This window comes from Artemia sp. Qi Xiang Cuo, chromosome 4 (genome assembly GCF_049724085.1).
Source record: "Artemia sp. Qi Xiang Cuo chromosome 4, ASM4972408v1, whole genome shotgun sequence".
Classification (NCBI taxonomy): domain Eukaryota; kingdom Metazoa; phylum Arthropoda; class Branchiopoda; order Anostraca; family Artemiidae; genus Artemia; species Artemia sp. Qi Xiang Cuo.
In genome coordinates this window covers 77854914-77881262 of record NC_142797.1, presented here as the reverse complement: position 1 = coordinate 77881262, position 26349 = coordinate 77854914, and the positions used below count along the sequence as shown (strand labels likewise).

The following is a 26349-nucleotide window of genomic DNA, read 5'->3' as shown; positions in this document are numbered from 1 at the left end:
CTAGTTTCTGAATAACCCTCGTATATAAAAGAAAAAAGGACTTGCATTACATACCATACAATCATTAAAACTAAAATGATTTTTTTAAAACAGTCCCAGCCTCCTTACTTCAGCAAAGATGAACCAGAAATGAAAAATAAAGGGAGGTGAAACAAGGCAATTTATTCAAGTAAAATAAAATAATTAAAAACACGCGTTCACTGCTAATGATGCCTTTTTGACAGCTAACCTCAAAAGGTCTTTTAGTAACTAGTTCTGTGCTAGTGTCTACTGTTTTTTTTAATATATTTTTGTAAAATCGTTTGTAATTAAATTTCTGTATAGATCATTTTATGAGCATTCCTCGGAGTCCCTATTTAAGGAAACATTATTATTTATCGTAACTCTGATTTTTATTGATTCTTGAACACCTTTTTTAAGTCATTGTTAATAACGATGGATTCTTCAAAAAGTGTTTTGTGGCTATGTTATGAAAAACTTAGCTGCTTAAAGCAGAATCAAAAGAAGCATTAGTACTTACTAGTAGAGTGGTATCTTATACTTTAGGGCCTTTACGTTCCTTCCTGTGCTATTTGGGGCCTTTACGTTCCTTGGCACCTTTCCAAGGCAGATTACCAGACTGGTTATTGCTATTGATTTCAATTGTAAATGGAAACAGTTTGACGTGTTTGGGGAGATTACGTTCCATGGCACCATTTCAGAGTATGTACTTGTGGATACCTTTCCAAGCAACGTGATTAAACACGCTTTTACAATCGGAATTGTTTGATTGACATTTGCAAAAAGGGATAAGGAATTCGCAAATTGGCTTCTATGAACGATATTATTTAATGTTTGAATAATAGGAGTGTGATTTGATTCTGATTAGTGATTGTATAATTTTTTATCAAGAAATCTCAGAATAAAATATTTTTGGAGGGATGGTACAGAGTTTTGCTTGCCTTTCATTGGTACCGTTCCAAACGAGCGGGTATTCCCCTCCGGTTCCTAAACATTGGAAAACAGATAGCAGTTTGAACGGGGATTCCCCACACAAATTTATTTCAACTCCATGTTTTTCAACCAGACTGTTTTTTTTTGAGCCTACAGCCGTTTTTTAGGAGCCAATCAGAGACATCGGAGCTTGGAAGATGGAGAAAAAAAAGGGTTAAAGTGATTAGCAGTTAAGGTAACCCTGAAGAGCATGTTAATTCATATCTTAATTATTATAAATTTGGAACAATATCAATCTGTGAAAATGGTTAACGATGATAAAATGGTCTTATGACTTGACCTAGTTTTACTTCTTTGATGTGTTCTGTATAATACACAAGTGGCGTTTGAACAGTGTTGTCAATTTAAAATAGAGTTTAACATTATAGTATACTAAAAAGTTGACACTAAGAGAGATGTAGATGGCAAGAAAAGAATTTTAATAAAGAAATTCAGAACAAACCATAGAAATCTTTGCAAATCAAGTAGTGAGGTATACATGAGTACGAACCATCAAGGATCATAAGCACCAATGACCCTAACCAGCAGAGACACCAACCCCCCCACGGTCCCCTATCCCCAAACTCGAAGGGTGCCCCCTCCCCTCCAACTTTTTGGCCCCCTCCCCCCATTTTTTTAAATTTTTTTATTTTTTTTTGGCAATTGACTTTTTTCTGATAACAAGTATCATTCATTACGATCATAACTTTCAAATGTGAAACTTAAGTCCATTTTTGGATCGAAAAATAAAATTATTTCCGTAAAATCTGAGCTAATGAGGGTTTTTGACCGTAAACTCTAATTTTTTGTAAAAAAATTATGGAAAATACAATTCTCTGGTTCCAACGTGAATCGGAAGTACATTTGGATCGAAAAAATAAATTATTTCTGTAAAATCCGGTCTAATAGTGGTTTTTGACCATACACCCTAGTTATTTGTAAGAAAATTATGGAGAGTGCAGTTTTCTGGCTGATATGTGAAAATTGATTCCATTTTTTGATCGAAAAATAAAAATATTTCCATAAAATCTGAGCTAATGAAGTTTTTTGATCGTAAACTCTAGTTTTTTGTAAGAAAATTATGGAAAATACAATTCTCTGCCTCAAATGTGAAACTTAACTCCATTTTTGGATCAAAAAATAAAACTATTTCCGTAAAATCTGAGTTATTAAGGGTTTTTGATCATAAACTATAGTTTTTTGTAAAAAAATTATGTAAAATATAATTCTCTGGTTCAAATGTGAAACTTAAGTCCATTTTTGGATCGAAAAATTAAACTATTTCTGTAAAATCTGAGTTAATAAGGGTTTTTAACCGTAAACTCTAGTTTTTGTAAGAAAATTATGGAAAACAAAATTCTCTGGTTCAAATATGAAACTTAAGTCCATTTTTGGATCGAAAAATAAAATTATTTCTGTAAAATCTGAGTTAATAAGGGTTTTTGACCGTAAACTCTAGTTTTTTGTAAGAAAATTATGGAAAATACAATTCTCTGCTTCAAATGTGAAACTTAAGTCCCTTTTTGGATCGAAAAATAAAACTAATTCTGTAATATCTGAGTTAATAAGGTTTTTTGACCGTAAACTCTTTTTATTTGTAAGAAAATTACAAAAAATAATATTCTCTGATTCAAATGTGAAACTTAAGTCCATTCATGGATCGAAAAATACAACTATTTCTGTAATATTTTAGTTAATGATACTTTTTGACAGTAAACTATAGTTTTATGTAAAAAAATTATGGAAAATACAATTCCCTGATTCAAATGTGAATCTTAAGTCCATTTTTGGATCGAAAAAATAAATTATTTCTTTAAAATCTGAGATAGTAAGGGTTTTTGACCGTAAACTCTATTTTTTGGTAAGAAAATTATGGAAAATACAATTCTCTGCTTCAAATGTGAAACTTAAGTCCATTTATGGATCGAAAAATAAAACTATTTCTGTAAAATCTGAGCTAATGAGAGTTTTGAACCGTAAACTATAGTTTTATGTAAGAAAATTATGGAAAATACAATTCCCTGATGCAAATGTGAATCTTAAGTCCATTTTGGGATCGAAAAAATAAATTATTTCTTTAAAATCTGAGCTAATAAGCGTTTTTGACCGTAAACTCTAGTTTTTGGTAAGAAAATTATGGAAAATACTATTCTCTGCTTCAAATGTGAAACTTGAGTCCATTTATGGATCGAAAAATAAAACTATTTCTGTAAAATCTGAGCTAATTAGAATTTTTGACCGTAAACTATAGTTTTTTTTAAGAAAATTATGGAAAATACAATTCTCTGATTCAAATGTGAATCTTAAGTCCATTTTTGGATCGAAAAAATGAATTATTTCTTTAAAATCTGAGCTAATAAGGATTTTTGACCGTAAACTCTAGTTTTTTAAGAAAATTATGGAAAATACCATTCTCTGCTTCAAATGTGAAACTTAAGTCCCTTTTTGGATCGAAAAATAAAACTATTTCTGTAAAATCTGAGTTAATAAGGGTTTTTGACCATAAACTCTAGTTATTTGTAAGAAAATTATGGAAAATACAATTCTCTGGTTCAAATGTGAAACATGAGCCCATTTATGGATCAAAAATAAAACTATTTCTGTAAAATCTTTGCTAATTAGAGTTTTTGACCGTAAACTATAGTTTTTTTTAAGAAAATGATGGAAAATACAATTTCAGATGCAAATGTAAATCTCACGTCCATTTTTGGATCGAAAAAATAAATTTTTTTTTTAAAATCTGAGCTAGTAAGTGTTTTTAACCGTAAACTCTAGTTTTTTGTAAGAAAATTATGGAAAATACAATTCTCTGGTTCAAATGTGAAACATAAGTCCCTTTTTGGATCGAAAAATAAACCGATTTCCGTAAAATCTGAGCTAATAAGGGTTTTTGACCGTAAACTCTAGTTTCCTGTATAAAAATTATGGAAAATACAATTCTCTCGTTCAAATCTGAAACTTAGGTCCATTATCTGGTTCAAATGTGAAACTTAAGTCCATTTATGGATTGAAAAATAAAACTATTTCCGTAAAATCTGAGCTAATAAGGGTTTTTGACCGTAAACTCTAGTTTTTTGTAAGAAAATTATGGAAAATACAATTCTCTAGTTCAAATGTGAAACTTAAGTCCCTTTTTTAGATTGAAAAATAAACTATTCCTGTAGAATCTGAGCTAATAATGGTTTTTGACCATAAAATCTAGTTTCCTGTAAGAAAATTATGGAAAATACAATTCTCTCGTTCAAATGTGAAACTTAGTTCCATTCTCTGTTTCAAATGTGAAACTTTAGTCCACTTTTGGATACTTTTAATAATGCGGACTAATGGTTCTAATTCAATTTTTTTCATAAAAAAAACTATTTTTTTTTAAACTTCGAAATTATTCAACTGTATTTAATTATTTGCGACCAGAGGCATTTTTGAGATTTTTCATTGGTCGGAGATACAAAAATGATACAATTTTTTAATAGCATAGAAAAGAACGAGTGTTGAATGCCTCGTTGTTTAAGTTAAAGGGTGAAATCAAGACCTGAGGAATTTTTGAGATTTTTCATTGGTCAGAGAGGGTTTTATGGCTCCTCCCCACAATGAATTCTGATGGTTTTAGGAGTCAACCTCCTTGCCATAACTTCGCTCAACCTCGAGCGAAGGTATAAAAGTTTGATGATGTATTTCTTTTTTTAACCAGAACATTAACACCTTCCAAGATAATAAGACTATATGACACATAATTTATCGTTTTGAAGAAATTATCTTGTGGTGTTATGTTTGGATGTGTGTTTTTATTATTGTCAATAGAACTCGAAGAAATTGACTATTAACATTGTATAGTGAACTATAACATGTTTGAGTATGATAAAAGCTTGTGGAGTACTACATTACATCGTATAAACAGACTAGGATTCTACGATAGAGTGATTACACCACTTAATAATAGTTGTCAGAAACTGAAAAATGTCAAGGAGGAAGTCAGTGAAATTTGCAGCTTTTTCGGCGTTGAAGCAATCTATGTAAATGGTAAATTACCTACAGATAAAGTTTTATTTCAAAAGTGTGACCCTACCTTAGGATTCCACTTTTCAATCTAGAAGAATTTAAGTGTCCTAAATTTGAAGGGCTTTATCACCGTCCTGAAGACGAGGTCAGGTTCTTCGCGCACTGGATACCTAAGGACCTACCTGATCGTGATAAATACATAAGACATGGTAAAAACTATTCTATATCATGGGACCATCGTTTCTGGATGTTTAAGAGTGAACGTGTGTATGACCAGGTATCATAATATAATTTTGTATTAATATTCTACATAGCATTATTTCATGAAAAATATATTATGCATTACATTGTTATGTGTTCATTATTTTTAGAGTAAGCTAGCATATCAAAACTTTAGCACACACACAGAGACGAAACACACATAGAGACGACACACGCACAGAGACGACACACACACACACACAAACACAGAGACGACACACACACAAAGACAACAAGCACAGAGACAACACGCACACAGAGACAACACACACACACACACACACACACACACACACACACACACACAGAGAGAAGACACACACATAGCGACGACACACGCACAGAGACCACACACACACACACACACACACTGGTGGTCATTCAAAAGCGTTTTTTTTGTGTGTGTAAGTTTTTGTGTGTGTGTGTAAGTTGTTTTTTTTTGTGTGTATAAGTTTTTTTGTGTGTGTGTGAGTTTTTTCGTGTGTGTAAGTTTTTTTTGTGTGAGTAAGTTTTTTTTGTGTGTGTGTAAGTTTTTGTGTGTGTTTGTAAGTTTGTGTGTGTGTGTAAGTTTTTATGTGTGTGTAAGTTTTTGTGTGCGTGTAAATTTTTGTGTGTGTGTGTAAGTTTTTATGTGTGTGTAAGTTTTTGTGTGTGTGTAAGTTTCTGTGTGTGTGGAAGTTTTTATGTGTGTTTGTTAGTATTTTTGTGTGTGTTAGTTTTTTTGTTTGTGTTTAAGTTTTTTTTTTGTTTGTAAGTTTTTGTGTGTGTGTGTGTGTGTAAGTTTTTGTGTGTGTGTAAGTTTTTGTGTTTGTGTTTAAGTTTTTTGTGTGTGTGTAAGTTTTTTTTGTGTGTGTGTGTAAGTTTTTGTGTGTGTGTAAGTTTTTTGTGTGTGTGTGTGTAAGTTTTTGTGTAAATTTTTGTGTGTGTGTGTGTGTGTGTGTGTAAGTTTTTTTGTGTGGGTAAGTTTTTGTGTGTGTGTAAGTTTTTGTGTGTGGGTTAGTTTTTATGTTTGTGTTAGTTTTTGTGTGTTTGTAAGTTTTTGTGTGTGTGTTTAAGATTTTGTGTGTGTGTGTGTGTAAGTATATATGTGTGTGTGTGTAAGTTTTTTTGTGTGTGTAAGTTTTTTTTGTATGTGTATGTTTTTTGTGTGCGTGTAAGTTTTTGTGTGTGCGTGTGTAAGTTTTTGTGTGTGTGTAAGTTTTTGTGTGTGTGTAAGTTTTTTGTGTGTGTGTGTGTAAGTTTTTGTGTTTGTGTAAGTTTTTGTTTGTTTGTAAATTTTTTTTTTGTTTGTTTTAGTTTTTGTGTGTGTGTGTAAGTTTTTTTGTATATTTAATTTTTTTTGTGTGTGTAAGTTTTTTTTGTGTGTGTAATTTTTTGTGTGTGTGTAAGTTTTTGTGTGTGTGTGTAAGTTTATGACTGTGTGTAAGTTTTTGTGTGTGTTTAAGTTTTTTTGTGTATGTGTAAGTTTGTGTGTGTGTTTGTCAGTTTTTGTGTGTTTAAGTTTATGTGTGTAATTTTTTTTTTTTTTGTCTATTTTTGTGTGTGTGTGTGTAAGTTTTTGTGTGTGTCTTAGTTTTTTTGTGTGTTTAAGTTTGTGTGTGTATGTAATTTTCTTTTTGTGTGTATGTTTTTGTTTGTGCAATTTAGTTTTTGTTGTGTAATTTTTTTTGTTTTTTTAATTTTTTTTGTTTGTGTAAGTTGTTTTGTGTGTGTGTGTGTGTAGTTTTGTGTGTGTGTAATTTTGTGTGTGTGTGTGTGTGTGTGTGTGTGTAAGTTTTTGTGTGTGTGCCCATTTTGAAATTGGAAAATATTAAATGTGAATTTCATTTTTGTTTTAAGTATATTTCATGACATTCTAAGAGATGTAAAAAAAAAGTTGAAAACAAAAGTTAAAAAAAAAGTTAAAAAAAAGCAAACTCCTCTTGAATTCAGCTCTTGGATACACAATACAGAAATTTAATTCAGGAAATTATGAAAAAAAAATTAGACGGGGTTACGTGCGCGCACGTAACCCCGTCTAAATTTTTTTTTTCATAATTTCCTGAATTAAATTTCTGTATTGTGTATACAAGAGGTGAATACAAGAAAGAGTTTGCTTTTTTTTAACTTTTTTTCAACTTTTTTTCTCATAACTCTTAGAATGTCATGAAAAACACTTAAAACATAAGAAATACACATTTAATATTTTCCAATTTCAAAATGGGCACACAAAAACTTACACACACACACACACACTCACACACAAACTTACACACACACAAAACTTACACACACACAAAAAACTTACACACACACAAATTCTTACACACATACACAAACTTACACACACACAGAAACTTACACACACACAAAAACTTACACACACACACAAAAAACATACACACACACACACAAAAACTTACACACACACACACAAAAATTTACACACACACAAAAACTTACACACACACAAAAACTCACACACACAAAAAAAAACTCACACACATACAAAAACATACACACACACAAAAACTTACACACACACACACAAACAAACTTACACACACACACACACACACACAGAAAACTTACACACACAAAGAAAAACTTACACACACAAAAAACTAACACATACACAAAAAATTACACACACACACAAAAACTTACACAAAAACAAAAACATAAAACACAAACAAAAACTTACACACATACAAAAACTTACACACACACAAAAAAAACTTACACACACACACACAAAAACTTACACACACACACAATAACTTACACACACACAAAAAACATACACATACACAAAAAAAACTTACACACACAAAAAAAACTTACACACACACACATACACTTACACACACACAAACTTAAAAAATCATACACACACAAAAACATACACACACACAAAAACATACCCAAACGAACAAGAACTTACACACACACAAAAATTTACACACACACACAAAAACTTACACACACACAAAAACTTACACACACACAAAAACATACACACAAACAAAAACTTACACAAAAACTTACGCACACACACACAAAAAACTTACACACACACAAAAACTTACACACACACACAAAAAACTTACACACAGACAAAAACTTACACACACATAAAAACTTACAAACACACAAAAACTTACACACACACACACACAAAAACTTACACACAAAAAAAAAAATTACACACACACACAAAAACTAACACACACAAAAAAACTTACACAAACACATAAAAACTTCCACACATACAGAAACTTACACACACAAAAAATTACATACACATAAAAACTTACACACACACAAAAAAATTTACACGCAGACAAAAACTTACACCCATACAAAAATTTACACACACACACAAACTTACAAACACACACAAAATCTTACACACACACAAAAAAACTTACTCACGCAAAAAAAACTTACACACACACAAAACTCACACACACAAAAAAAAACTTACACACACAAAAAAAACAACTTACACACACACAAGAACTTACACACACACACAAAAAACGCTTTTGAATGACCACCAGTAGTGTGTGTGTGTGTGTGTCGTCTCTGTGCGTGTGTCGTCGCTTTGTGTGTGTTGTCTCTCTGTGTGTGTGTGTGTGTGTGTTGTCTCTGTGTGAGTGTTGTCTCTGTGCTTGTTGTGTGTGTGTGTGTGTCGTCTCTTTGTGTGTGTCGTTTCTGTGCGTGTGTCGTCTCTATGTTTGTTTCGTCTCTGTTTGTGTGCTAAACTTTTGATATGCTAGCTTAATCTAAAAATAATGAACACATAACAATGTAATGCATAATATATTTTTAATGAAATAATGCTATGTAGAATATTAATACAAAATTATATTATGACACGTGGTCATACACACGTTCACTCTTAAACACCCAGAAACGATGGTCCCATGATATAGATTAGTTTTTACCATGTCTTATGCATTTATCACGATCAGGTATGTCCTTAGGTATCCAGTTCGCGAAGAACCTGACCTCTTCTTCAGGACGGTGATAAACCCCTTCAAATTTAGGACACTTAAATTCTTCTAAATTGAAAAGTGGAATCCTAGGGTCACACTTTTGAATTAAAACTTTATCTGTAGGTACATTACCCTTTACGTAGAGTGCTTCAACGCCGAAAAAGCTACAAATTTTACCGACTTCGTCATGGACATTCCTCAGTTCCTGACCGCTATTATTAAGTGGTGTAATCACTCTATCGTAGAATCCCAGTCTGTTTATATGATGTAATGTAGTACTCCACAAGCTTTTATCATACTCAAACATATTACAGTTCACTATCAAATGGTAACAGTCAATTTCTTCGAGTTCCATTGACAATAATAAAAATACACATTCAAATATAACACCACAAGGTGATTTCTTCAAACCAATAAATTCTGTGTCATACAGTCCTATCATCTTGGAAGGTATTAATGTAGCTGTTAAGAAGAGAAATACATCATCAAACTTTTATACCTTCGCTCAAGGTTGAATGGAGTTATAGATAGGAGGATGACTCCTAAAACCATCTGAATTCATTGTGGGAAGGAGCCATAAAACCCTCTCTGACGAATGAAAAATCTCAAAAATATCCTCTGGTCTTTATTTCACCTCTTAAGTTAAACAACGAGGCATTCAATACTCGTTCTTTTCCATGCTATTAAAAAAGTGTACCATTGTTGTATCTCCGAACAATGAAAAATCTAAAAAATTCCTCTGGTCGAAAATAAATAAATAAAGTTGAAAAACTTCGAAGTTAAAAAAAAAATAGTTTGTCTTTATGAAAAAAAATAAATAAAGATGAATAATTTCGAAGTTTAAAAACAAAATAGTTTGTTTTTATGAAAAAAAATAAATAAAGTTGAATAATTTCGAAGTTAAAAAAAATAGTTTGTTTTTATGAAAAAAAATTGAATTAGAACCATCAGTCCTCATTATTATGAATATCCAAAACTGGACTTAAGTTTCACATTTGAACCAGAGAATGGACCTAAGTTTCACATTTGAACGAAGGAATTGTATTTTCCATAATTTTCTTACAGGAAACTGGAGTTTATGGTCAAAAACCCTTATTAGCTCAGATTCTACAGAAATAGTTTATTTTTCGATCTAAAAAAGGGACTTAAGTTTCACATTTGAACTAGAGAATTGTATTTTCCATAATTTATTTACAAAAAACTAGAGTTTACGGTCAAAAACCCTTATTAGCTTAGATTTTACGGAAATAGTTTTATTTTCGATCCATAAATGGACAAAAGTTTCACATTTGATCCAGAGAATGGACCTAAGTTTCACATTTGAACGAGAGAATGGTATTTTCCATAATTTTCTTACAGGAAACTAGAGTTTATGGTCAAAAACACTTATTAGCTCAGATTTTACGGAAATAGTTTTATTTTGCGATCCATAAATGGACTTATGTTTCACATTTGAACCAGAGAATTGTTTTTTCCATAATTTTCTTGCATTAAACTAGAGTTTACGGTCAAAAACCCTTATTAAATCAGATTTGACAGAAATAGTTTTATTTTTCGATCCAAAAAGGGACTTACGTTTCACATTTGAAGCAGAGAATTGTATGTTCCATAATTTTCTTACAAAAAACTAGATTTTACGGTCAAAAACCCTTATTAGCTCAGATTTTACAGAAATGGTTTATTTTTTCGATCCAAAAAGGTACTTAAGGTTCACATTTGAATCAGAAAAATTGTATTTTCCATAATTTTGTTACAAAAAAACTAGAGTTTACGGTCAAAAACCCTTATTTGCTCAGATTTTAGGGAAATAATTTATTTTTTTAATCAAAAAATAGACTTGAGACTCACATTTGAATCTGAGACTTGTATTTTCCATCATTTTCTTAAAAAAAACTATAGTTTACGGTCAAAAATCAATATTAACAAAGATTTTACAGAAATAGTTTTATTTTTCGATCCATAAATGGACTCAAGTTTCACATTTGAAGCAGAGAATAGTATTTTCCGTAATTTTCTTACAAAAAACTAGAGTTTACGGTCAAAAACCCTTATTAGCTCAGATTTTAAAGAAATAATTTATTTTTTCGATCCAAAAATGGACTTAAGATTCACATTTGAATCAGAGAATTGTATTTTCCATAATTTGTTTACAAAAAACTATAGTTTACGGTCAAAAACTCTTATTAACTCAGATTTTATAGAAATAGTTTATTTTTCGATCCATAAATGGACCCAAGTTTCACATTTGAAGCAGAAATCGTATTTTTTGTAATTTTCTTACCAAAAACAATAGTTAATGGTCGAAAACCTTTGTTAGCTCAGATATTACAGAATTAGTTATATTTTTCGATCCAAAAATGGACTTAAGTTTCACATTTGAAGCAATGAATTGTATTTTCCATAATTTTCCTACAAAAAACTAGAGTTTACGGTCAAAAACCCTTATTAGCTAAGATTTTAAAGAAATAATTTATTTTTTCGATCCAAAAATGGACGTAATATTTACATTTGAATCAGGGAATTGTATTTTCCATAATTTTCTTACAAAAAACTATAGTTTACGGTCAAAAACTCTAATTAGCACAGATTTTACAGAAATAGTTTTATTTTTGATCCATAAATGGACTTAAGTTTCACATTTGAAGCAGAGAATTGTATTTTCCATAATTTTCTTACAAAAAACTAGAGTTTACGGTCAAAGACCCTTATTAACTTAGATTTTACAGAAATAATTTAATTTTTCGATCCAAAAATGAACTTAAGATTCACATTTGAATCAGAGAATTGTATTTTCCATAATTATTTTACAAAAAACTAGAGTTTACGGTCAAAAACCCTTATTAACTCAGATTTTCAAGAATTTTTTTTATTTTTTGATCTAAGAAGGACCTAGGTTTCATGAATGAAACCGAGAATGGTAATCTCAAGAATTTCCTTACAAAAAAATACAGTATATGGTCAAAAACTCTTATTAGCTCAGATTTTAGAGTAATGATTTAGTTTTTCGATCCAAAAATTGGACTTAAGTTTCACATTTGAACTAAAGAATTGTATTTTCCACTATTTTCTTACAACAAAATACAGTCTAAGTTCAAAAACCCTAATTAGCTCAGATTTTACGGAAATAATTTTGTTTTTTGATCTATAAATGAAGTTGAGTTTAACATTTGAAGCAGAGAATTGTAATTCATTATTTTATTGCAAAAATCTAGAGTTTTCGGTCAAAACCCTTATTATCTCAGATTTTACGGAAATAGTTTCATTTTTCTATCCAAAAATGGACTTAAGTTTAACATTTGAAAGCTATTATCGTGATTAATGATACTTGTTATCAGAAAAAACGTCAATTCCCAAAAAAAAAAAAAATGGGGGGAGGGGGCCAAAAAGTTGGAGGGGAGGGGGCACCCTTCGAGTTTGGGGATAGGGGACCTTTGGGGGGTGATGTCTCTGCTGGTTAGGGTAATTGGTGCTTATGATCCTTGATGGTTCGTACTCATGTATACCTCACTACTTGATTTGCAAGGATTTCTATGGTTTGTTCTGAATTTCTTTATTAAAATTTTTTTCTTGCCATCTACATCTCTCTTAGTATCAACTTTTTAGTATACTATAATGTTAAACTCTATTTTAAATTGACAACACTGTTCAAACGCCATTTGTGTATTATACAGAACACATCAAAGAAGTAAAACTAGGTCAATTCATAAGGCCATTTTATCATCGTTAACCATTTTCATAGATTGATATTGTTCCAAATTTATAATAAATAAGGTATGAATTAACATGCTCTTCAGGGTTACCTTAACTGCTAATCACTTTAACCCTTTTTTTTCTCCATCTTCCAAGCTCCGATGTCTCTGATTGGCTCCTAAAAAACGGATGTTGGCTAAAAAAAACAGTCTGGTTGAAAAACTTGGAGTTGAAACAAACTTGTGTGGGGAATCCCCGCTCATACTGCTATCTTTTTTGCAATGTTTAGGAACCGGAGGGGAATCCCCACTCGCTTGGAAAGGTACCGATGAAAGGCAAGCAAAACTCTCTACCATCCCTCCAAAAATATTTTATTCAGAGATTTCTTGTTAAAAAATTATCAAATCACTAATTAGAATCAATCACACTCCTATTATTCAAACATTAATTAATATCGTCCATAGAATCCAATTTGCGAATTCCTTTTCCCCTTTTGCAAATGTTAATCAAACAATTCCGATTGTAAAAGCGTGTTTAATCACGTTGCTTGGAAAGGTATCCACAAGTACATACTCTGAAATTTGCCAAGGAACGTAATCTCCCCAAACACGTCAAACTGTTTCCATGTGCAATTGAAATCAATAGCAATGACAAGTCTGGTAATCTGCCTTGGAAAGGTGCCAAGGAACGTAAAGGCTCCAAATAGCACAGGAAGGAACGTAAAGGCCCCAAAGTATAAGGTACAACTCTACTCTTACTTACAGTTCGTTACCATGAACTGTTTGATTCTAAATGTATAAGATTCATCAAGTTTTGTTTTACTCATCAAAATTTACGAGCCTGAGAAAATTTGCCCGATTTTAGAGATAGGAGAAAAACCCCTAGATAAAAGGCACCTTAATAAAAATCAGACCATCAGGTTCAGGGCACCAGAGAACCCTACTGTGCAAGTTTTAAGCTCCTATATACAAAAATGCGGAATCACAAAACAGATCACGAATGCGTGTTTGTTTGTTTTTTTCCAGGGTGATCGTATCGAAATAATGGTCCTAAAAAATCGGGAGAAAGTAAATTCGAAAGAAAATTTATAGTTCTAGTGCCCTTTTTAAGTGACCTAAAAGACTGGAGGCTAACTGGCTCCCTTTCCACGCCCTTTTTCCCCCTAAACCATCTGATCAAAATTTCGAGATAGCCATTTTGTTCAGTATAGATGAAAGCTAAAGTAACTTTGTTCTTTATGCGTAAAATGACTCCCCACAGTCCGTGGAGAGAGGCCTATAAGTTATGAAATTTGCAAAATGTTTACCTATAGTATTTGTTATTGAAAACAATACAGACCTTTTTTTTGGGGGGGGGGGATATTTTTCGTTTGGATCAGATTTTCATAGAGAAAATCTTCCTTGAGGTAGTTCCAGGGGGTGAATTTTCCAGGGGAAATTTTACACTGGGGATTTGACAGAATTCCTTTGCAAAATTCTTTTTGATAGCCTTACATTCTCTTTTCTAACTCAACTTTGCAAGTGGAGATGTTTCGGGGACCTATCCGGGGGTGGTTTTCTGCGCCTTTTGATTTCTGGGAAAAAATCTCCACGAAAGGGGGCATTTCCGGAGTGATGGAAAAGCCGATTAGAAATTAAAGTCTTTTACAAATGAAAGTATGCTAATCAGATTTTTCAGACTGAATTGTCCAAAGGAAATTTTCCAGGGAGGGGGATTTTCAGCGAAAATGGAACTGTCTGGAGGGAATTTGACGCAGTGGGGGGGGGGGTCACTTTACGTGGAACGAAATTTCCACGGAGGAGTTTCTCCACGGGGAAGGGGTAGCCTATAATTCGTGGAGGATAAGCCAGATTTACCGACATTATTTGAAAAACGATCAGAAACTAAATTAAAAAAACAAGTTTTTTTAACTGAAAATAAATAGCAACATTAAAACTCAAAACAAACAGAAATTATTCCGTTTATGAAGGGTTGCCGCATCCTCAATATCTTGCTAATTACGATAAGGTTGACGGTTAGTCCAAATTTCTTAAGAACAGGTACTGAAACACAGGGGCACCGAAACTCTGTAACCTCAATGGTAACCGAAACTCTAAAAACCGGAATTTTGATACCAATAGATAGATCAAAAGAATCAAATTTTAATTCTGATTTCAAATATATAAGTTTCATCAAGTTTAATCTTACTCATCAAAATTTACGCGCCTGAGAAAATTTGGCTGATTTTCGAAAAAAGGGAGAAAAGACCCCCTAAAAATTATAAAACCTCAATGAAAATCACACCATCATATTCAGCGTATCAGAAAACCCTATTGTAGAGGTTTCAAGCTCCTATCTACAGAAAATATAGAATTTTTCCTTTTTTTGCCAGTAGAAAGATCACGGATGCGTGTTTCTTTATTTATTTTTTTTCTTTCTCTTTCCCAGGGGTAATCGTATTGACCCAGTGGTCCTAGAATATCGTAGTAGGGCTCATTGGAACGGAAATTAAGAGTTCTAGTGCCGAGGCATTGACTAGGGGGTGAACCCCATAATATACGTAATAAAAATATACGAATATAGAAATTCGTTACGCAAGTTAATTTGTAAATTACGCCAGAACCAAATTTAGAGAGAGCCATTTAGCAAAAGAAAAGTAAAATTATTATGCAAATTTCGTTTTACTCATTCAATGACGGTGAGCCAAAATAAAACCTGCATTAACTAAAAAACGATCAGAAATTAAATAAAAAAAACAAGTTTTTTAAACTGAAAATAAGGAGCGAAATTAAAACTTAAAACGAACAGAAATTATTTCGTATATGAAAGGGGCTGTCCCCTCCTCAACACCTCGCTCTTTGCGCTAAAGTTTTTTATTGTTTAAAAAAATAAAGTTATGGGAAAGTCAAACTTTAGCGTAAAGAGCGAGGCGTTGAGGAGGGGACAGCCCCTTTCATATACGGAATCCGAAACTCTAAAAAACGGAATTTTGATACCAATAGATACATCAAAAGAATCAGATTTTAATTTTGATTTCAAATATATAAGTTTCGTCAAGTTTAATCTTACTCATCAAATGTTACGTGTCTGAGAAAATTTGGCTGATTTTCGAAAAAAGGGGGAAAGACCCCCTAAAAGTTATAGAAGCTTAATGAAAATCACACCATTATATTCAGCGTATCAGAGAACCCTACTGTAGAGGTTTCAAGCTCCTATCTACAAAAACGTGGAATTTTCGCTTTTTTTGCCAGAAGAAAGATCACAGATGCGTGTTTATTTGTTTTTGTTTTTTTTTTCTAGGGGTAATCGTATTGACCCAGTGGTCCTAGAATATCGTAGAAGGGCTCATTGGAACGGAAATTAAAAGTTCTAGTGCCCTTTCTAAGTGACCATAAAAAATGGAGGACAACTAGGCCCCCTCCCATGCTCATTTTTTTCCCGAAGTCACCTGATCAAAATTTTGAGATAGCCATTTTGTTCAGCATATTTGAAAATCTAATAAATATGTCTTTTATGATGACTTAATCCCCCACAGTTCCCAGGGGAAGGGCTGCAAGTTATGAACTTTGCCCATTGTTTACATATAGTATTGGTTATTGGGAACTATACAGACATTTTCAGGAAGTATTTTTTTCTGGTGGGGGGGGGCTGGAGGAGGCGGTTACTCGGGAGAGTCTCTCCGTGGAGGATGTTTCCTAGGGGTAAGGGGCATTTCTATGAAGGGGCACTGGATTTCCCAGCATTATTTAAAAAACGATCAGAAATTAAATTAAAAAAAACAAGTTTTTTCAACTTAAAGTAAGAAGCAACATTAGAACTTAAAACGAACAGAAATTATTACGTATATGAGGGGGTTCGCCCCCAAGTTAATAACTCGCTATTTACGCTACAGTTTTTTTTTTGTGATTTTAAAAGAGCTATCTATTCTAATTAAACGGCCTTTGTGATTCAGGGGTTTGTGATTTAAACAAAATTTTAACTTTAGCGTAAAGAGCGTGGTATTGACTAAGGGGAGAACCCTCTCACATACTTAAAAACATATACGTAATAAAAAAACCATTAAAAAAGCGATACGGCTCAATAGTAATCGAAACTTGAAAAAACGGAATTTTCATGTCAATAAATGTACCAAAAGAATGGGTTTATATTGCTGATTCTAAATATATAAATTTTATTAAGTTTATTATTACTCATCAAAGGCTCCCCTACAAATGAAAGAATTTTAATGAAAATCACACCGTGAGATTCAGCGTATCAGAAAACCATATTACATTGGTTTCAAGCTCATATCTGCAAAAATGTGCAACTTTGTATTTTTTGCCAGAAGAGATAACGGATGCGTGTTTATTATTTTTTTTTAAGCGGTAATCGTACAAACCCCGTGGTCCTACAACATCAAGAGAGAGCTCATTCGAACGGAAATTAAAAGTCATAGTGCCCTTTTCAGAGACCAAAAATGCTGGAGGGTAACTTGGCCCCCTCCCACGCTCCTTTTTTCCCAATTTCGTCTGATTCACAAGGGAACAAATTTTTTTTTACTTTCATTAGAGATATTTATTATAATTAACGGCCTTTGTGATTAAGGAGTCATTCTTAAAGAATTGGAACACGATTTGAATTTAACGTAAAGAGCGAAGTATTACTAGGGGGCGAACCCCATAATATACGTAATAAAATATACGAATATAGAAATTCGTTACGTAAGTTAATTTGTAAATTACGCCAGAACCAAATTTAGAGAAAGCCATTTAGCAAAAGAAAAGTAAAATTTTGAGTTTTAATGTTGCTCTTGACTTTCAGTTAAAAAAAACTTGTTTTTTTAAAAATTTAATATATACTGAAAGAAAAACACTCTGAGTAAAGTACTCGTGAAGCTACAGTGTAAATCCTCGGAGCCTCAAATTGAGTGTGTATATCAGGTCATCCGAGTGTGTTTATTGGACTCTAATGGTATTGCTAGTAAAAACTGATTGAACTCCATTATAAAGAGTAGGGAGTTGAGGGGTAGTAGTTCTTCTAATATGCAAGATATTTTGCGTTTTTCTAAATTTTTAACTTTGCAGGACTCATTACTTTCATTTGAAGGATATGGTTTTAAACTTTACCAGTTACAAATCCAAGTGAAATCCCGGCGTCTTCAGCCTTAATTATTAAAAGAATTTATCTTGCTGCCTTAATAAGATTTATAAATTTTTATCTTAAGTTTTATGGGTTTTTGATAAAACCTTTAAGATGTCAGTATTTCTCATTAACTGGCTAACTTTTTCTCAAGCACCTCATTAGTGCCTTTACGTCAACAGGAGAGAAGCTTTTTCTAGGTTCTGCGATTCTCGGCGTTGGCTAATTTTGTTCCCTGTCCAAAGTTACTGGCAAAAGATAGAAAACGATTCAGTCTTTCTTTCCCCGTTTCTTGCTTGCCATGTAACTTGTTAGACAAAGGCAACTTATCTTATGAACTAAATTGTTACCATGAACTGATTAAATTTGTTTTCGTTCGTAGCTGTGGCTATTTTTGTTGTTACAACTCTGAAACAGTTCTCTACAAGTGATTAGTGTTATCTCAACTTATTGATATTTCATGCTCGACTTTCGAAATTCCATAGCTTCTAGGAAGTTATCAAGTTCTTGAATTTCTTTTTAATTCTGAGAAAGGACATTATCCTGTGCGCCTTGCTACTGGAGTAAGAACTGGATATCAATTTTCGTTTTCTATATAGTCTTTTCAAATTTGAAAAAATTCTATTCATTCAGAATTTTTGATAATTCTTCAAATTTATTTGATAATCTTAAATAACAAAACAAAAATGTTTGGATTCTTCAAAAAGACTAAGGATGACAAAGTAAGGATCAAAAGAGATGATACAACTGATGATGAAAAACAGTCAAACTCAAAAAGAGATTCGTTGACAAGAAATAAAAAGCTTACTGTTAATATATCAAAATCACCAGAAGACGTTGAAAAGAAAAAGGTATTGGAAAGTCCTAAAATGAAACATAAATCTAAAAGCTCAGAAGGGTTTAAAAGTAAACCACCAAAGTCTCCTGAAAGTCCAGGACAACGATTCAAAAACAAAGTTTTAGGTTCTCCATTATTACGTGGCAGAAAAGAAGCCAAAAACAGAGAATTTTCATTTGATGACTTGTCTGAAAGCTCTGTCACTGACAACTCTAAATCGGAAGAATCAAAGCAAGCTCAAGGCTTAGTGTCTGACCAAAAGGCTAGTAATAATCCTAAAAGCAGTGACGAGATAGACATTAGGCCTAAAAAAATAGGCTGTGACTTAATTCATCAGCCATCAGGTAGTAATTCTGATGTTTCACAGATGAGCCCGTCCGGAATAATATTGTTTGAGCCTGATATAGAAATTTCGACAAGTCAGAGTTTCACCAATGACTTAAAAGCATCGAATAAATTTCAATATGAGAAACCAGGAGATGACTTCAAAGAGGAAGAAGATGCAAAAAAATCAGAAGATATATCTTTGAATGCCAGGGAGGATTCATTGACTTTAAAAAATAATCAAGGATCCGTTAGATCCCTCTCTGATAGACAGGGAACTACAAAAAGTCAGACTACGTCTTCAACTGAATTTCTTTCTATCAACACAGTCAAAATACCCCTTAAGAAGTGTACAACCCCTGAAATTTCAGCTTCTGTAGAGAATCTGAAAAAGGAATATCTAATGGAGATGATAAATAAAGAATCGACAATCATAGATTTACAGATGAAGCTTAATCAAACCGAAGTCCTTTTGAAAGATGCAAACCAGAAAGTTTCAGGTAAAATTATTGATAAGATATTAAAAAAAAAAAAGAAAGTGCCGGTAAAAAATGGTAAAAACAATCACAATTTTACAAAAGGGGTAGTCAGAATATTGTAACAAGTAGAGAGATTATGACGCTCTTAAAACGGATATTTATGTGCTAAGTTTCTTAATTTTGCTGTTTCTATAGTTTTACACCTAAATAGGCTAATTAGTTAAATATTTAAAAAAGCAAGAGGAGGGTTATGGCAATCATGAACAGGATTTTCATATCCTAAATTCTACTATTTTTATAATATTTTTCTCCGAAAATTTCAGTAAACTATTTTTTTAAAAGCACAGTTTTACAGGAAGTGCTTTCAGACTAATTTTTGGAGAGGATGGTTTTTGAGATTATTGAAAAAAATTCATATTCTAAATTTCTGAATGGAAATTTGGAAGGAAAATGGGAGTAGAAATTGTTTACAAACCACCATGTTTCCTAGGATGTATTTAGACTACTTTTATAATAAGGGTGTTTCAGGGAAAAACATCTCTCTTATTGTAGACAATTTTTTCCTTCATAACTTAAAATATTACATTTTGTTTAGAAAAGTAAATACGTTAAATCAGCTTTTTTTCTCGAAACATTACTGAACAAAAGTTATTTTTTGTCTTGAGAGTCATGTTTGAAGGGATTATAACTCTCCTTCATTTAGGGCAGCCGTGAGTATCAAACAGTTCGTTGTAACGAGCTGTAAGTAAGGAGCGAAACGGTTCAATAGTAGCCGAAACTTTAAAAAACAATTTGTTGATATCAATAAATTAATCAAAACAATCAGCTTATTATGCTGATTTCAAATATATAAGATTAATTAAGGTAAGTGTTACCCATAAAAGGGTACGAGTCTGAGAAAATTTGCCTGATTTCAAAAAATGGGGAACCCCTTCTAAAGGTCAAGGAGAAACTTGACCTTTAGAAGTTCAAGAAGGTCTTTTTTCTGGCAGAAGAAAGATCACGGATGCTGTTTATTTGTCTTTGTTCTTTTCTTTTCTTTTCCCCAGGGGTGACTGTATCGAACCAATGACCCTTAAAAATCAAGAGAGGCCTTATTTAAACGGAAATAAAAGTTCTAGAGCCTTTTTTAAGTGACCAAAAAGATTGGAGAGCAACTAACCCCACTCCCACGTCCCTTTTTCCCAAAATTGTCCAATCAAAATTTTGAGACAGCCATTTTGTTTAACATGATTGAAAAGCCCGAAAAATTATGCCTTTGGAGATAACATACACCCCCTTTCCCTTGGGATTGTTCTTTAAATTATAAATTTTGCCAATTGTTTACGTATTAATTAAAAAACAACTTTCCGAAAAATAAGTTTTTCGAAGAAAAGTAAAGGCCATTTTAAACTTAAGATCAGGAGATACAAATACCTGTAAAAATTCAAACACAAAACGACCAGAAATCATAGGCAGCGCGCTAGCGCTGCCTAAGTAAAGAACGATGTGGGCACAATGTGTTGTTTTTTTATTGTTTTTTTTTCTCCATACCCGGGTACTTCGTATCGAAGGAGTCGTCGTAGAAACTTCGAAAAGGGCTCATTCGATTGGAAATTGGAGTGGCTAGTGCCCTTTTTAATAGTCGAAAGTGATTGGAGGGCAACTATCCCCCCCCAAGCCCATCATTCCCCCAAATATGTCCAATCAAAATTTTGAGATAGCCATTTTTTTCAGCGTAGTTGATTTCCAGATAGAAAATATCTTTTTGAGGAGGACACTCCCCGACAACCCACGGGGCAAGGGTTTTGAGTTATGCCCTGAGGGCATATACGGTTTTATAGAAGACGTTGTCTTCGAAACTTCAAAAAAGGCTCATTTGATTGGAAATTCAAAGGACTAGTGCCCTTTTTAATAGTTGAAAGTGATTGGAGGGTAACTAACCCCCCCACGCCCATCGTTCCCCCAAACAAATCCAATCAAAATTTTGGGATAGCCATTTTGTTCAGCGTAGTTGATTTCCAGATAGGAAATATCTTTTTGTGGAGGACCCTCCCCCACAACCATCGGGACAAGGGTTTTAATTTATGCCCTGGGTGCATATAAGGTTTTTATAGAAGGCGTTGTCGTAGAAGCTTCAAAAAAGGCTCATGCGATTGGAAATTCAAAGGGCTAGTGCACTTTTTAATAGTCGAAAGTGATGGAGGGCAACTAGCCTCCCCCCAAGCCCATCATTCCTCCAAACACATCCAATCAAAATTTTGGTATAGCCATTTTGTTCAGCGTAGTTTGCCTTGAGGGTTGTGAGGGAGTGCCCTCCTCAAAAACATATTTTTTATCTGAAAATCAACTACGCTGAACAAAATGCCTATCTCAAAATTTTGATTGGATGTGTTTGGAGGAATGATCGGCGGGGGGGGGGGGGATAGTTGCCCTCCAATCACTTTCGAATATTAAAAAGGGCACTAGCCCTTAAAATTTCCAATCGAATGAGCCTTTTTTGAAGTTTCTACGAAAACGCCTTCTATAAAAACCTTATATGCCCCCAGGACATAACTTAAAACCCTTGCCGTAAGGGTTGTGGGGGAATGTCCTCCTCAAAAACATATTTTCTATCAGGAAATAAACTACGCTGAACAAAATGGGTATCTCAAAATTTTGATTGGAAGTGTTTGGGGAAATGATGGGCGTTTGGGGGGTGGGGCTATTTGCCCTCCAATCACTTTCAACTAATAAAAAAGGCACTAGCCCTTTGAAATCAGCATTAAAATCGGATTCTTTTGATGTATCTATTGGTATCAAAATCCCGTTTTCTGTTTGATCATATTTACAGATTTTGAGACAAGACAAGCAGCTGAGTATTAAATGATGCTGTCTATAAGTAACCTTTTTCAGTTGTCTTTTATTGATAGTTTTAGTACCTATATTACAATTCATTAATAAACCTTAATTTGCTTAAAGTTGAATCTTAGAATTTTGATTCAGTTTAGATATAGTTAGTACATTCTAAGGTAACATTGGCTATACATAACGTGTGATGAACAAGAAAAAACAATATAAATTAGAAAGGGATATTGGAGATATTTCTATAAACCCAATTTACAATAACTTAATACTAAAAGATTCAAAAAACAATTTTTCTCAGCTTAAATTAAGGTCATCTGATTGCACTTTTAATAAAAATCAGGTCAGAAGGCAAGCTAAGTTAGTGTCTTTCATCTATTCTGGCTTTTTTTGTGTGTGTGTAATTCAGCTGTAATTTAATCCTAAAGTAAAAATAAATAATTTGAAAGCTAACTTTTAATAGGTATTCCTAGACCTAAATAAAAATTGGAGAGTTGAAGCCCCTCTCTAATAATATTTTAAAAGTAAAACTATGCCATGTTAAAACAATTGTGCATTTAATGTTTTTTTTCTATTAACATTTTGGTCTACCATGAAAGGGGAATGCCATTCCAAGATACAACTTAATGTTTTAACGCATTTAAAATAGGAATTTTTCTGATTTTGTGATGGGACTCAATAAGCTCTAAGTCACCCAAAACAGTTACAGATACAAGAACATTCTTGTTCTTATTTTATGTTTTGGTGGGATTTTTATGTTTTGGTGGGAGGCCCCCAAAAAGGGGAACGATCTGATAGAAACCTTTTAAAAACATATCGGACATAGGAAAAACGTTCAGCGACGGCCAAACCTAGCTTTGGTGACTGGAACAAGGGAAAAACGAACCACAGGGAATCAAACAGTTCGTGGTAACGAACTGTAAGTAAGGAGCGACCCGGCTCAATAGTAATCGAAATTCTAAAAAACGGAATTTTGATACCAATAGATACATCAGAAGAATTAAATTTTTATGCCGATTTCAAATATATAAGTTTCATCAAGTTTAGTCTTACTCATCAAAAGTCACGTGCGTAAGAAAATTTGCCTTATTTTCAAAAAAAGGGGGAAATAACCACTAAAACTCATACAACTTAAATGAAAATCACACCTTCAGATTCAACGTATCAGAGAACCATACTATAAAGATTTCAAGCTCGTATCATCAAAAATGTGGAATTTTGTATTTTTTGCATGAAGAAAGATCATTGATGCGTGTTTATTTGTTTTTTTTTTTTTTTTTTTTTATTTTCCCAGGGGTGATGATATTGATACCACGGCCCTATAATTTCATAAGAGGCTCGATTTGAATAAAGATTAAAAGCTCTAGTACTCTTTTTCAGTGAACAAAAAAATTGAAGGGCAACTTGGCCCCCTCCTACGCTCATTTTTTCCCGAAGTCACCCAACCAAAATTTCGAGATAGCCGTTCTGTTCACCATAGTCGAAAATCTCATTAATATGTCTTTGAGGACGACTAAAACCCCCACAATTCCCGAGGAAAGGGCTGCAAATTATAAACTTCGCCCATTGTTTACATATAGTATTGGGTTTTGGGACGTATATAGGTGCTTTCGAGAGTTTTTTTTCTAGTGGGGGGTCGGGGTCAGAATAGGGGTTACGGGGGAAGATCTTTCCATGTAGAATATTACCTTGGGTGAAGGGACAGTTCTATGGAGATCAGAATTTCACAGCATTATTTAAAAAATGATCAGAAATTAAATAAAAAACAAGTTCTTTTCAACTGAAAGTAAGAAGCAACATTAAAACTTAAAACGAACAGAAATTATTCCGTATATGAGGGGGTTCGCCTCCTAGTCAATACCTCGCCCTTTACGCTAAAGTTTTCTTTTTTACTTTCAAAAGAGCTATCTATTCTAATTAACCGGCCTTTGTGATTCAGGGGTTTGTGATTTGAACAGAATTCGAACTTTAGCGTAAGAGCGAGTATTGACTAGGAGCGAACTCCCTAATATACGTAATAAAAACATACGAATATAGAAATTCGTTACGTAGTTAATTCGTAAGTTACGTCAGAACAAAATTTGGAGAATGCCAATTAGCCAAAAAAAAGGAAAATTAATATACGAATTTCGCTTTAATTAATCATGTACGGTGAGCCAAAATCAAAGCTGCATTAATTCAAAAACGTTCAGAAATTAACTTAAAAAATTAGTTTTTTTTAACTGAAAGTAAGGAACGACATTAAAATTTAACTTAACTATAAAGTAGTCCTTGTATGGACAGAACGGTTCGCTCCTCAACTCCTTGCTATTTACACCAAATTTTGACTCTGGCTCAAAGCTTTATTTTTCAAAACAATAAAAAACTTTAGCATACCTAGCGAAGCGTTGAGGAGCGGACAGCCCCTTTCATATACGGAATAATTTCTGTTCGTTTTAAGTTTTAATGTCACTCCTTACTTTCAGTTAAAAAAAAAACTTGTTTTTTTTAGTTAATTCGAGCAACGGAGTCCATCAAATATGACATAACGCCCAATATAAGCAACTTTTCAAAAGATGACCATGTGTTTAAAGATTAAGTAAAAAATTTAAGATTTTCGACGGGATTTAACTTATACAAATTTAAATGAACTTAAACGAACAGAAAACAGTCCAGAAAACAGAACAGAAAACATGTGGAGGAGGGACTGTCCCCTCCTCAACAGAACAGAACAGAACAGAAAAAATGTGGAGGAGGGACTGTCCCCTCCTCAACAGAACAGAACAGATAACATGTGCGGGAGGGACTGTCCCCTCCTCAACAAAACAGAACAGAACAGAAAACATGTGGAGGGGGGCTGTCCCCTCCTCAACAGAACAGAACAGAACAGAAAACATGTGGAGGAGGGACTATCCCCTCCTCAACAGAACAGAACAGAACAGAAAACATGTGGAGGAGGGACTGTCCCCTCCTCAAAAGAACAGAACAGAACAGAAAACATGTGGAGGAGGGACTGTCCCCTCCTCAAAAGAACAGAACAGAACAGAAAACATGTGGAGGAAGGAACTGTCCCCTCCTCAACAGAACAGAACAGAACATAAAACATGTGGAGGAGGAACTGTCCCCTCCTCAACAGAACAGAACAGAACAGAACAGAAAACATGTGGAGGAGGGACTTTCCCCTCCTCAATCCGTCGCTTTTTACGCTGAAGTCTCTATAGTGCGTAAAAAACGACTTCATATTCCAACTAAACGGCCTGTGGGTTTGAGCTGACGTTCTTAAGGGATTTGGACATAAATTCAAGCTTTAGCGTGGAAAAGGAGGGGTTGAGGAGGAGGAGGAAAGCCCTCATTTAATAGAAATTTCTGTTCATTTTCAGTTATGATTTCACTCTTTACTTTCATTTGAAACAGGCTCTATATTTTTATTTGATTTCCGTTCGGTTTTCGTAATATATTCAGAGTTAGCCTAATACGGACAAAAAGTTAAACATAAAAAGCGAGGGGTTGAGGAGAGAACATCCCATTTCATATGCAAATAATTTCTGTTCATTTTCAGTTTTGATGAATCTCCTTATATTCAGATGAAAAAAAAAACAGATTTTTTAATAATTATTTTCTGGTGGTTTTTCAAATCATGCCTAGGTCTAACTACAAAATATGAATACAAAATATGATGTGGGCTACCGGCCCCACAAGACTCGGATTTCTTGAGTTTAAATTGTATATTGATATATTGATTACTAGTTGGATATTGATTGGTAGCGTCCCAATTTTTAAGTTTTTCTACATAAGAACTGAAATACTCAACTATAGTTATAATTTTGGACTAAATTTGAATATTTCGTCAAAATCTTTGATTGACGGTAGTTTTCTTGAAGCTCTTAATGATACTTTTATTGCAGAATTT

General features: G+C 33.2%; 1 protein-coding gene across 2 annotated transcripts in view; it reads left to right on the top strand.

The window, feature by feature from the left end:
• Window positions 1–26349, top strand: part of LOC148953458 (uncharacterized) — a 216483-nt gene that overhangs the window by 28363 nt on the left and 161771 nt on the right. The window contains exon 1 of one of the 2 annotated variants that reach the window (XM_089087688.1): window positions 18303–19658. The exons of the other annotated variant lie outside the window; for it this stretch is intronic. Coding sequence (XP_088943814.1) covers window positions 18683–19658 — 976 coding nt within the window. The 5' untranslated portion in view covers window positions 18303–18682. Of the gene's footprint in view, window positions 1–18302; window positions 19659–26349 lie in introns of those variants that run through there. 2 annotated transcript variants of the gene reach the window in all.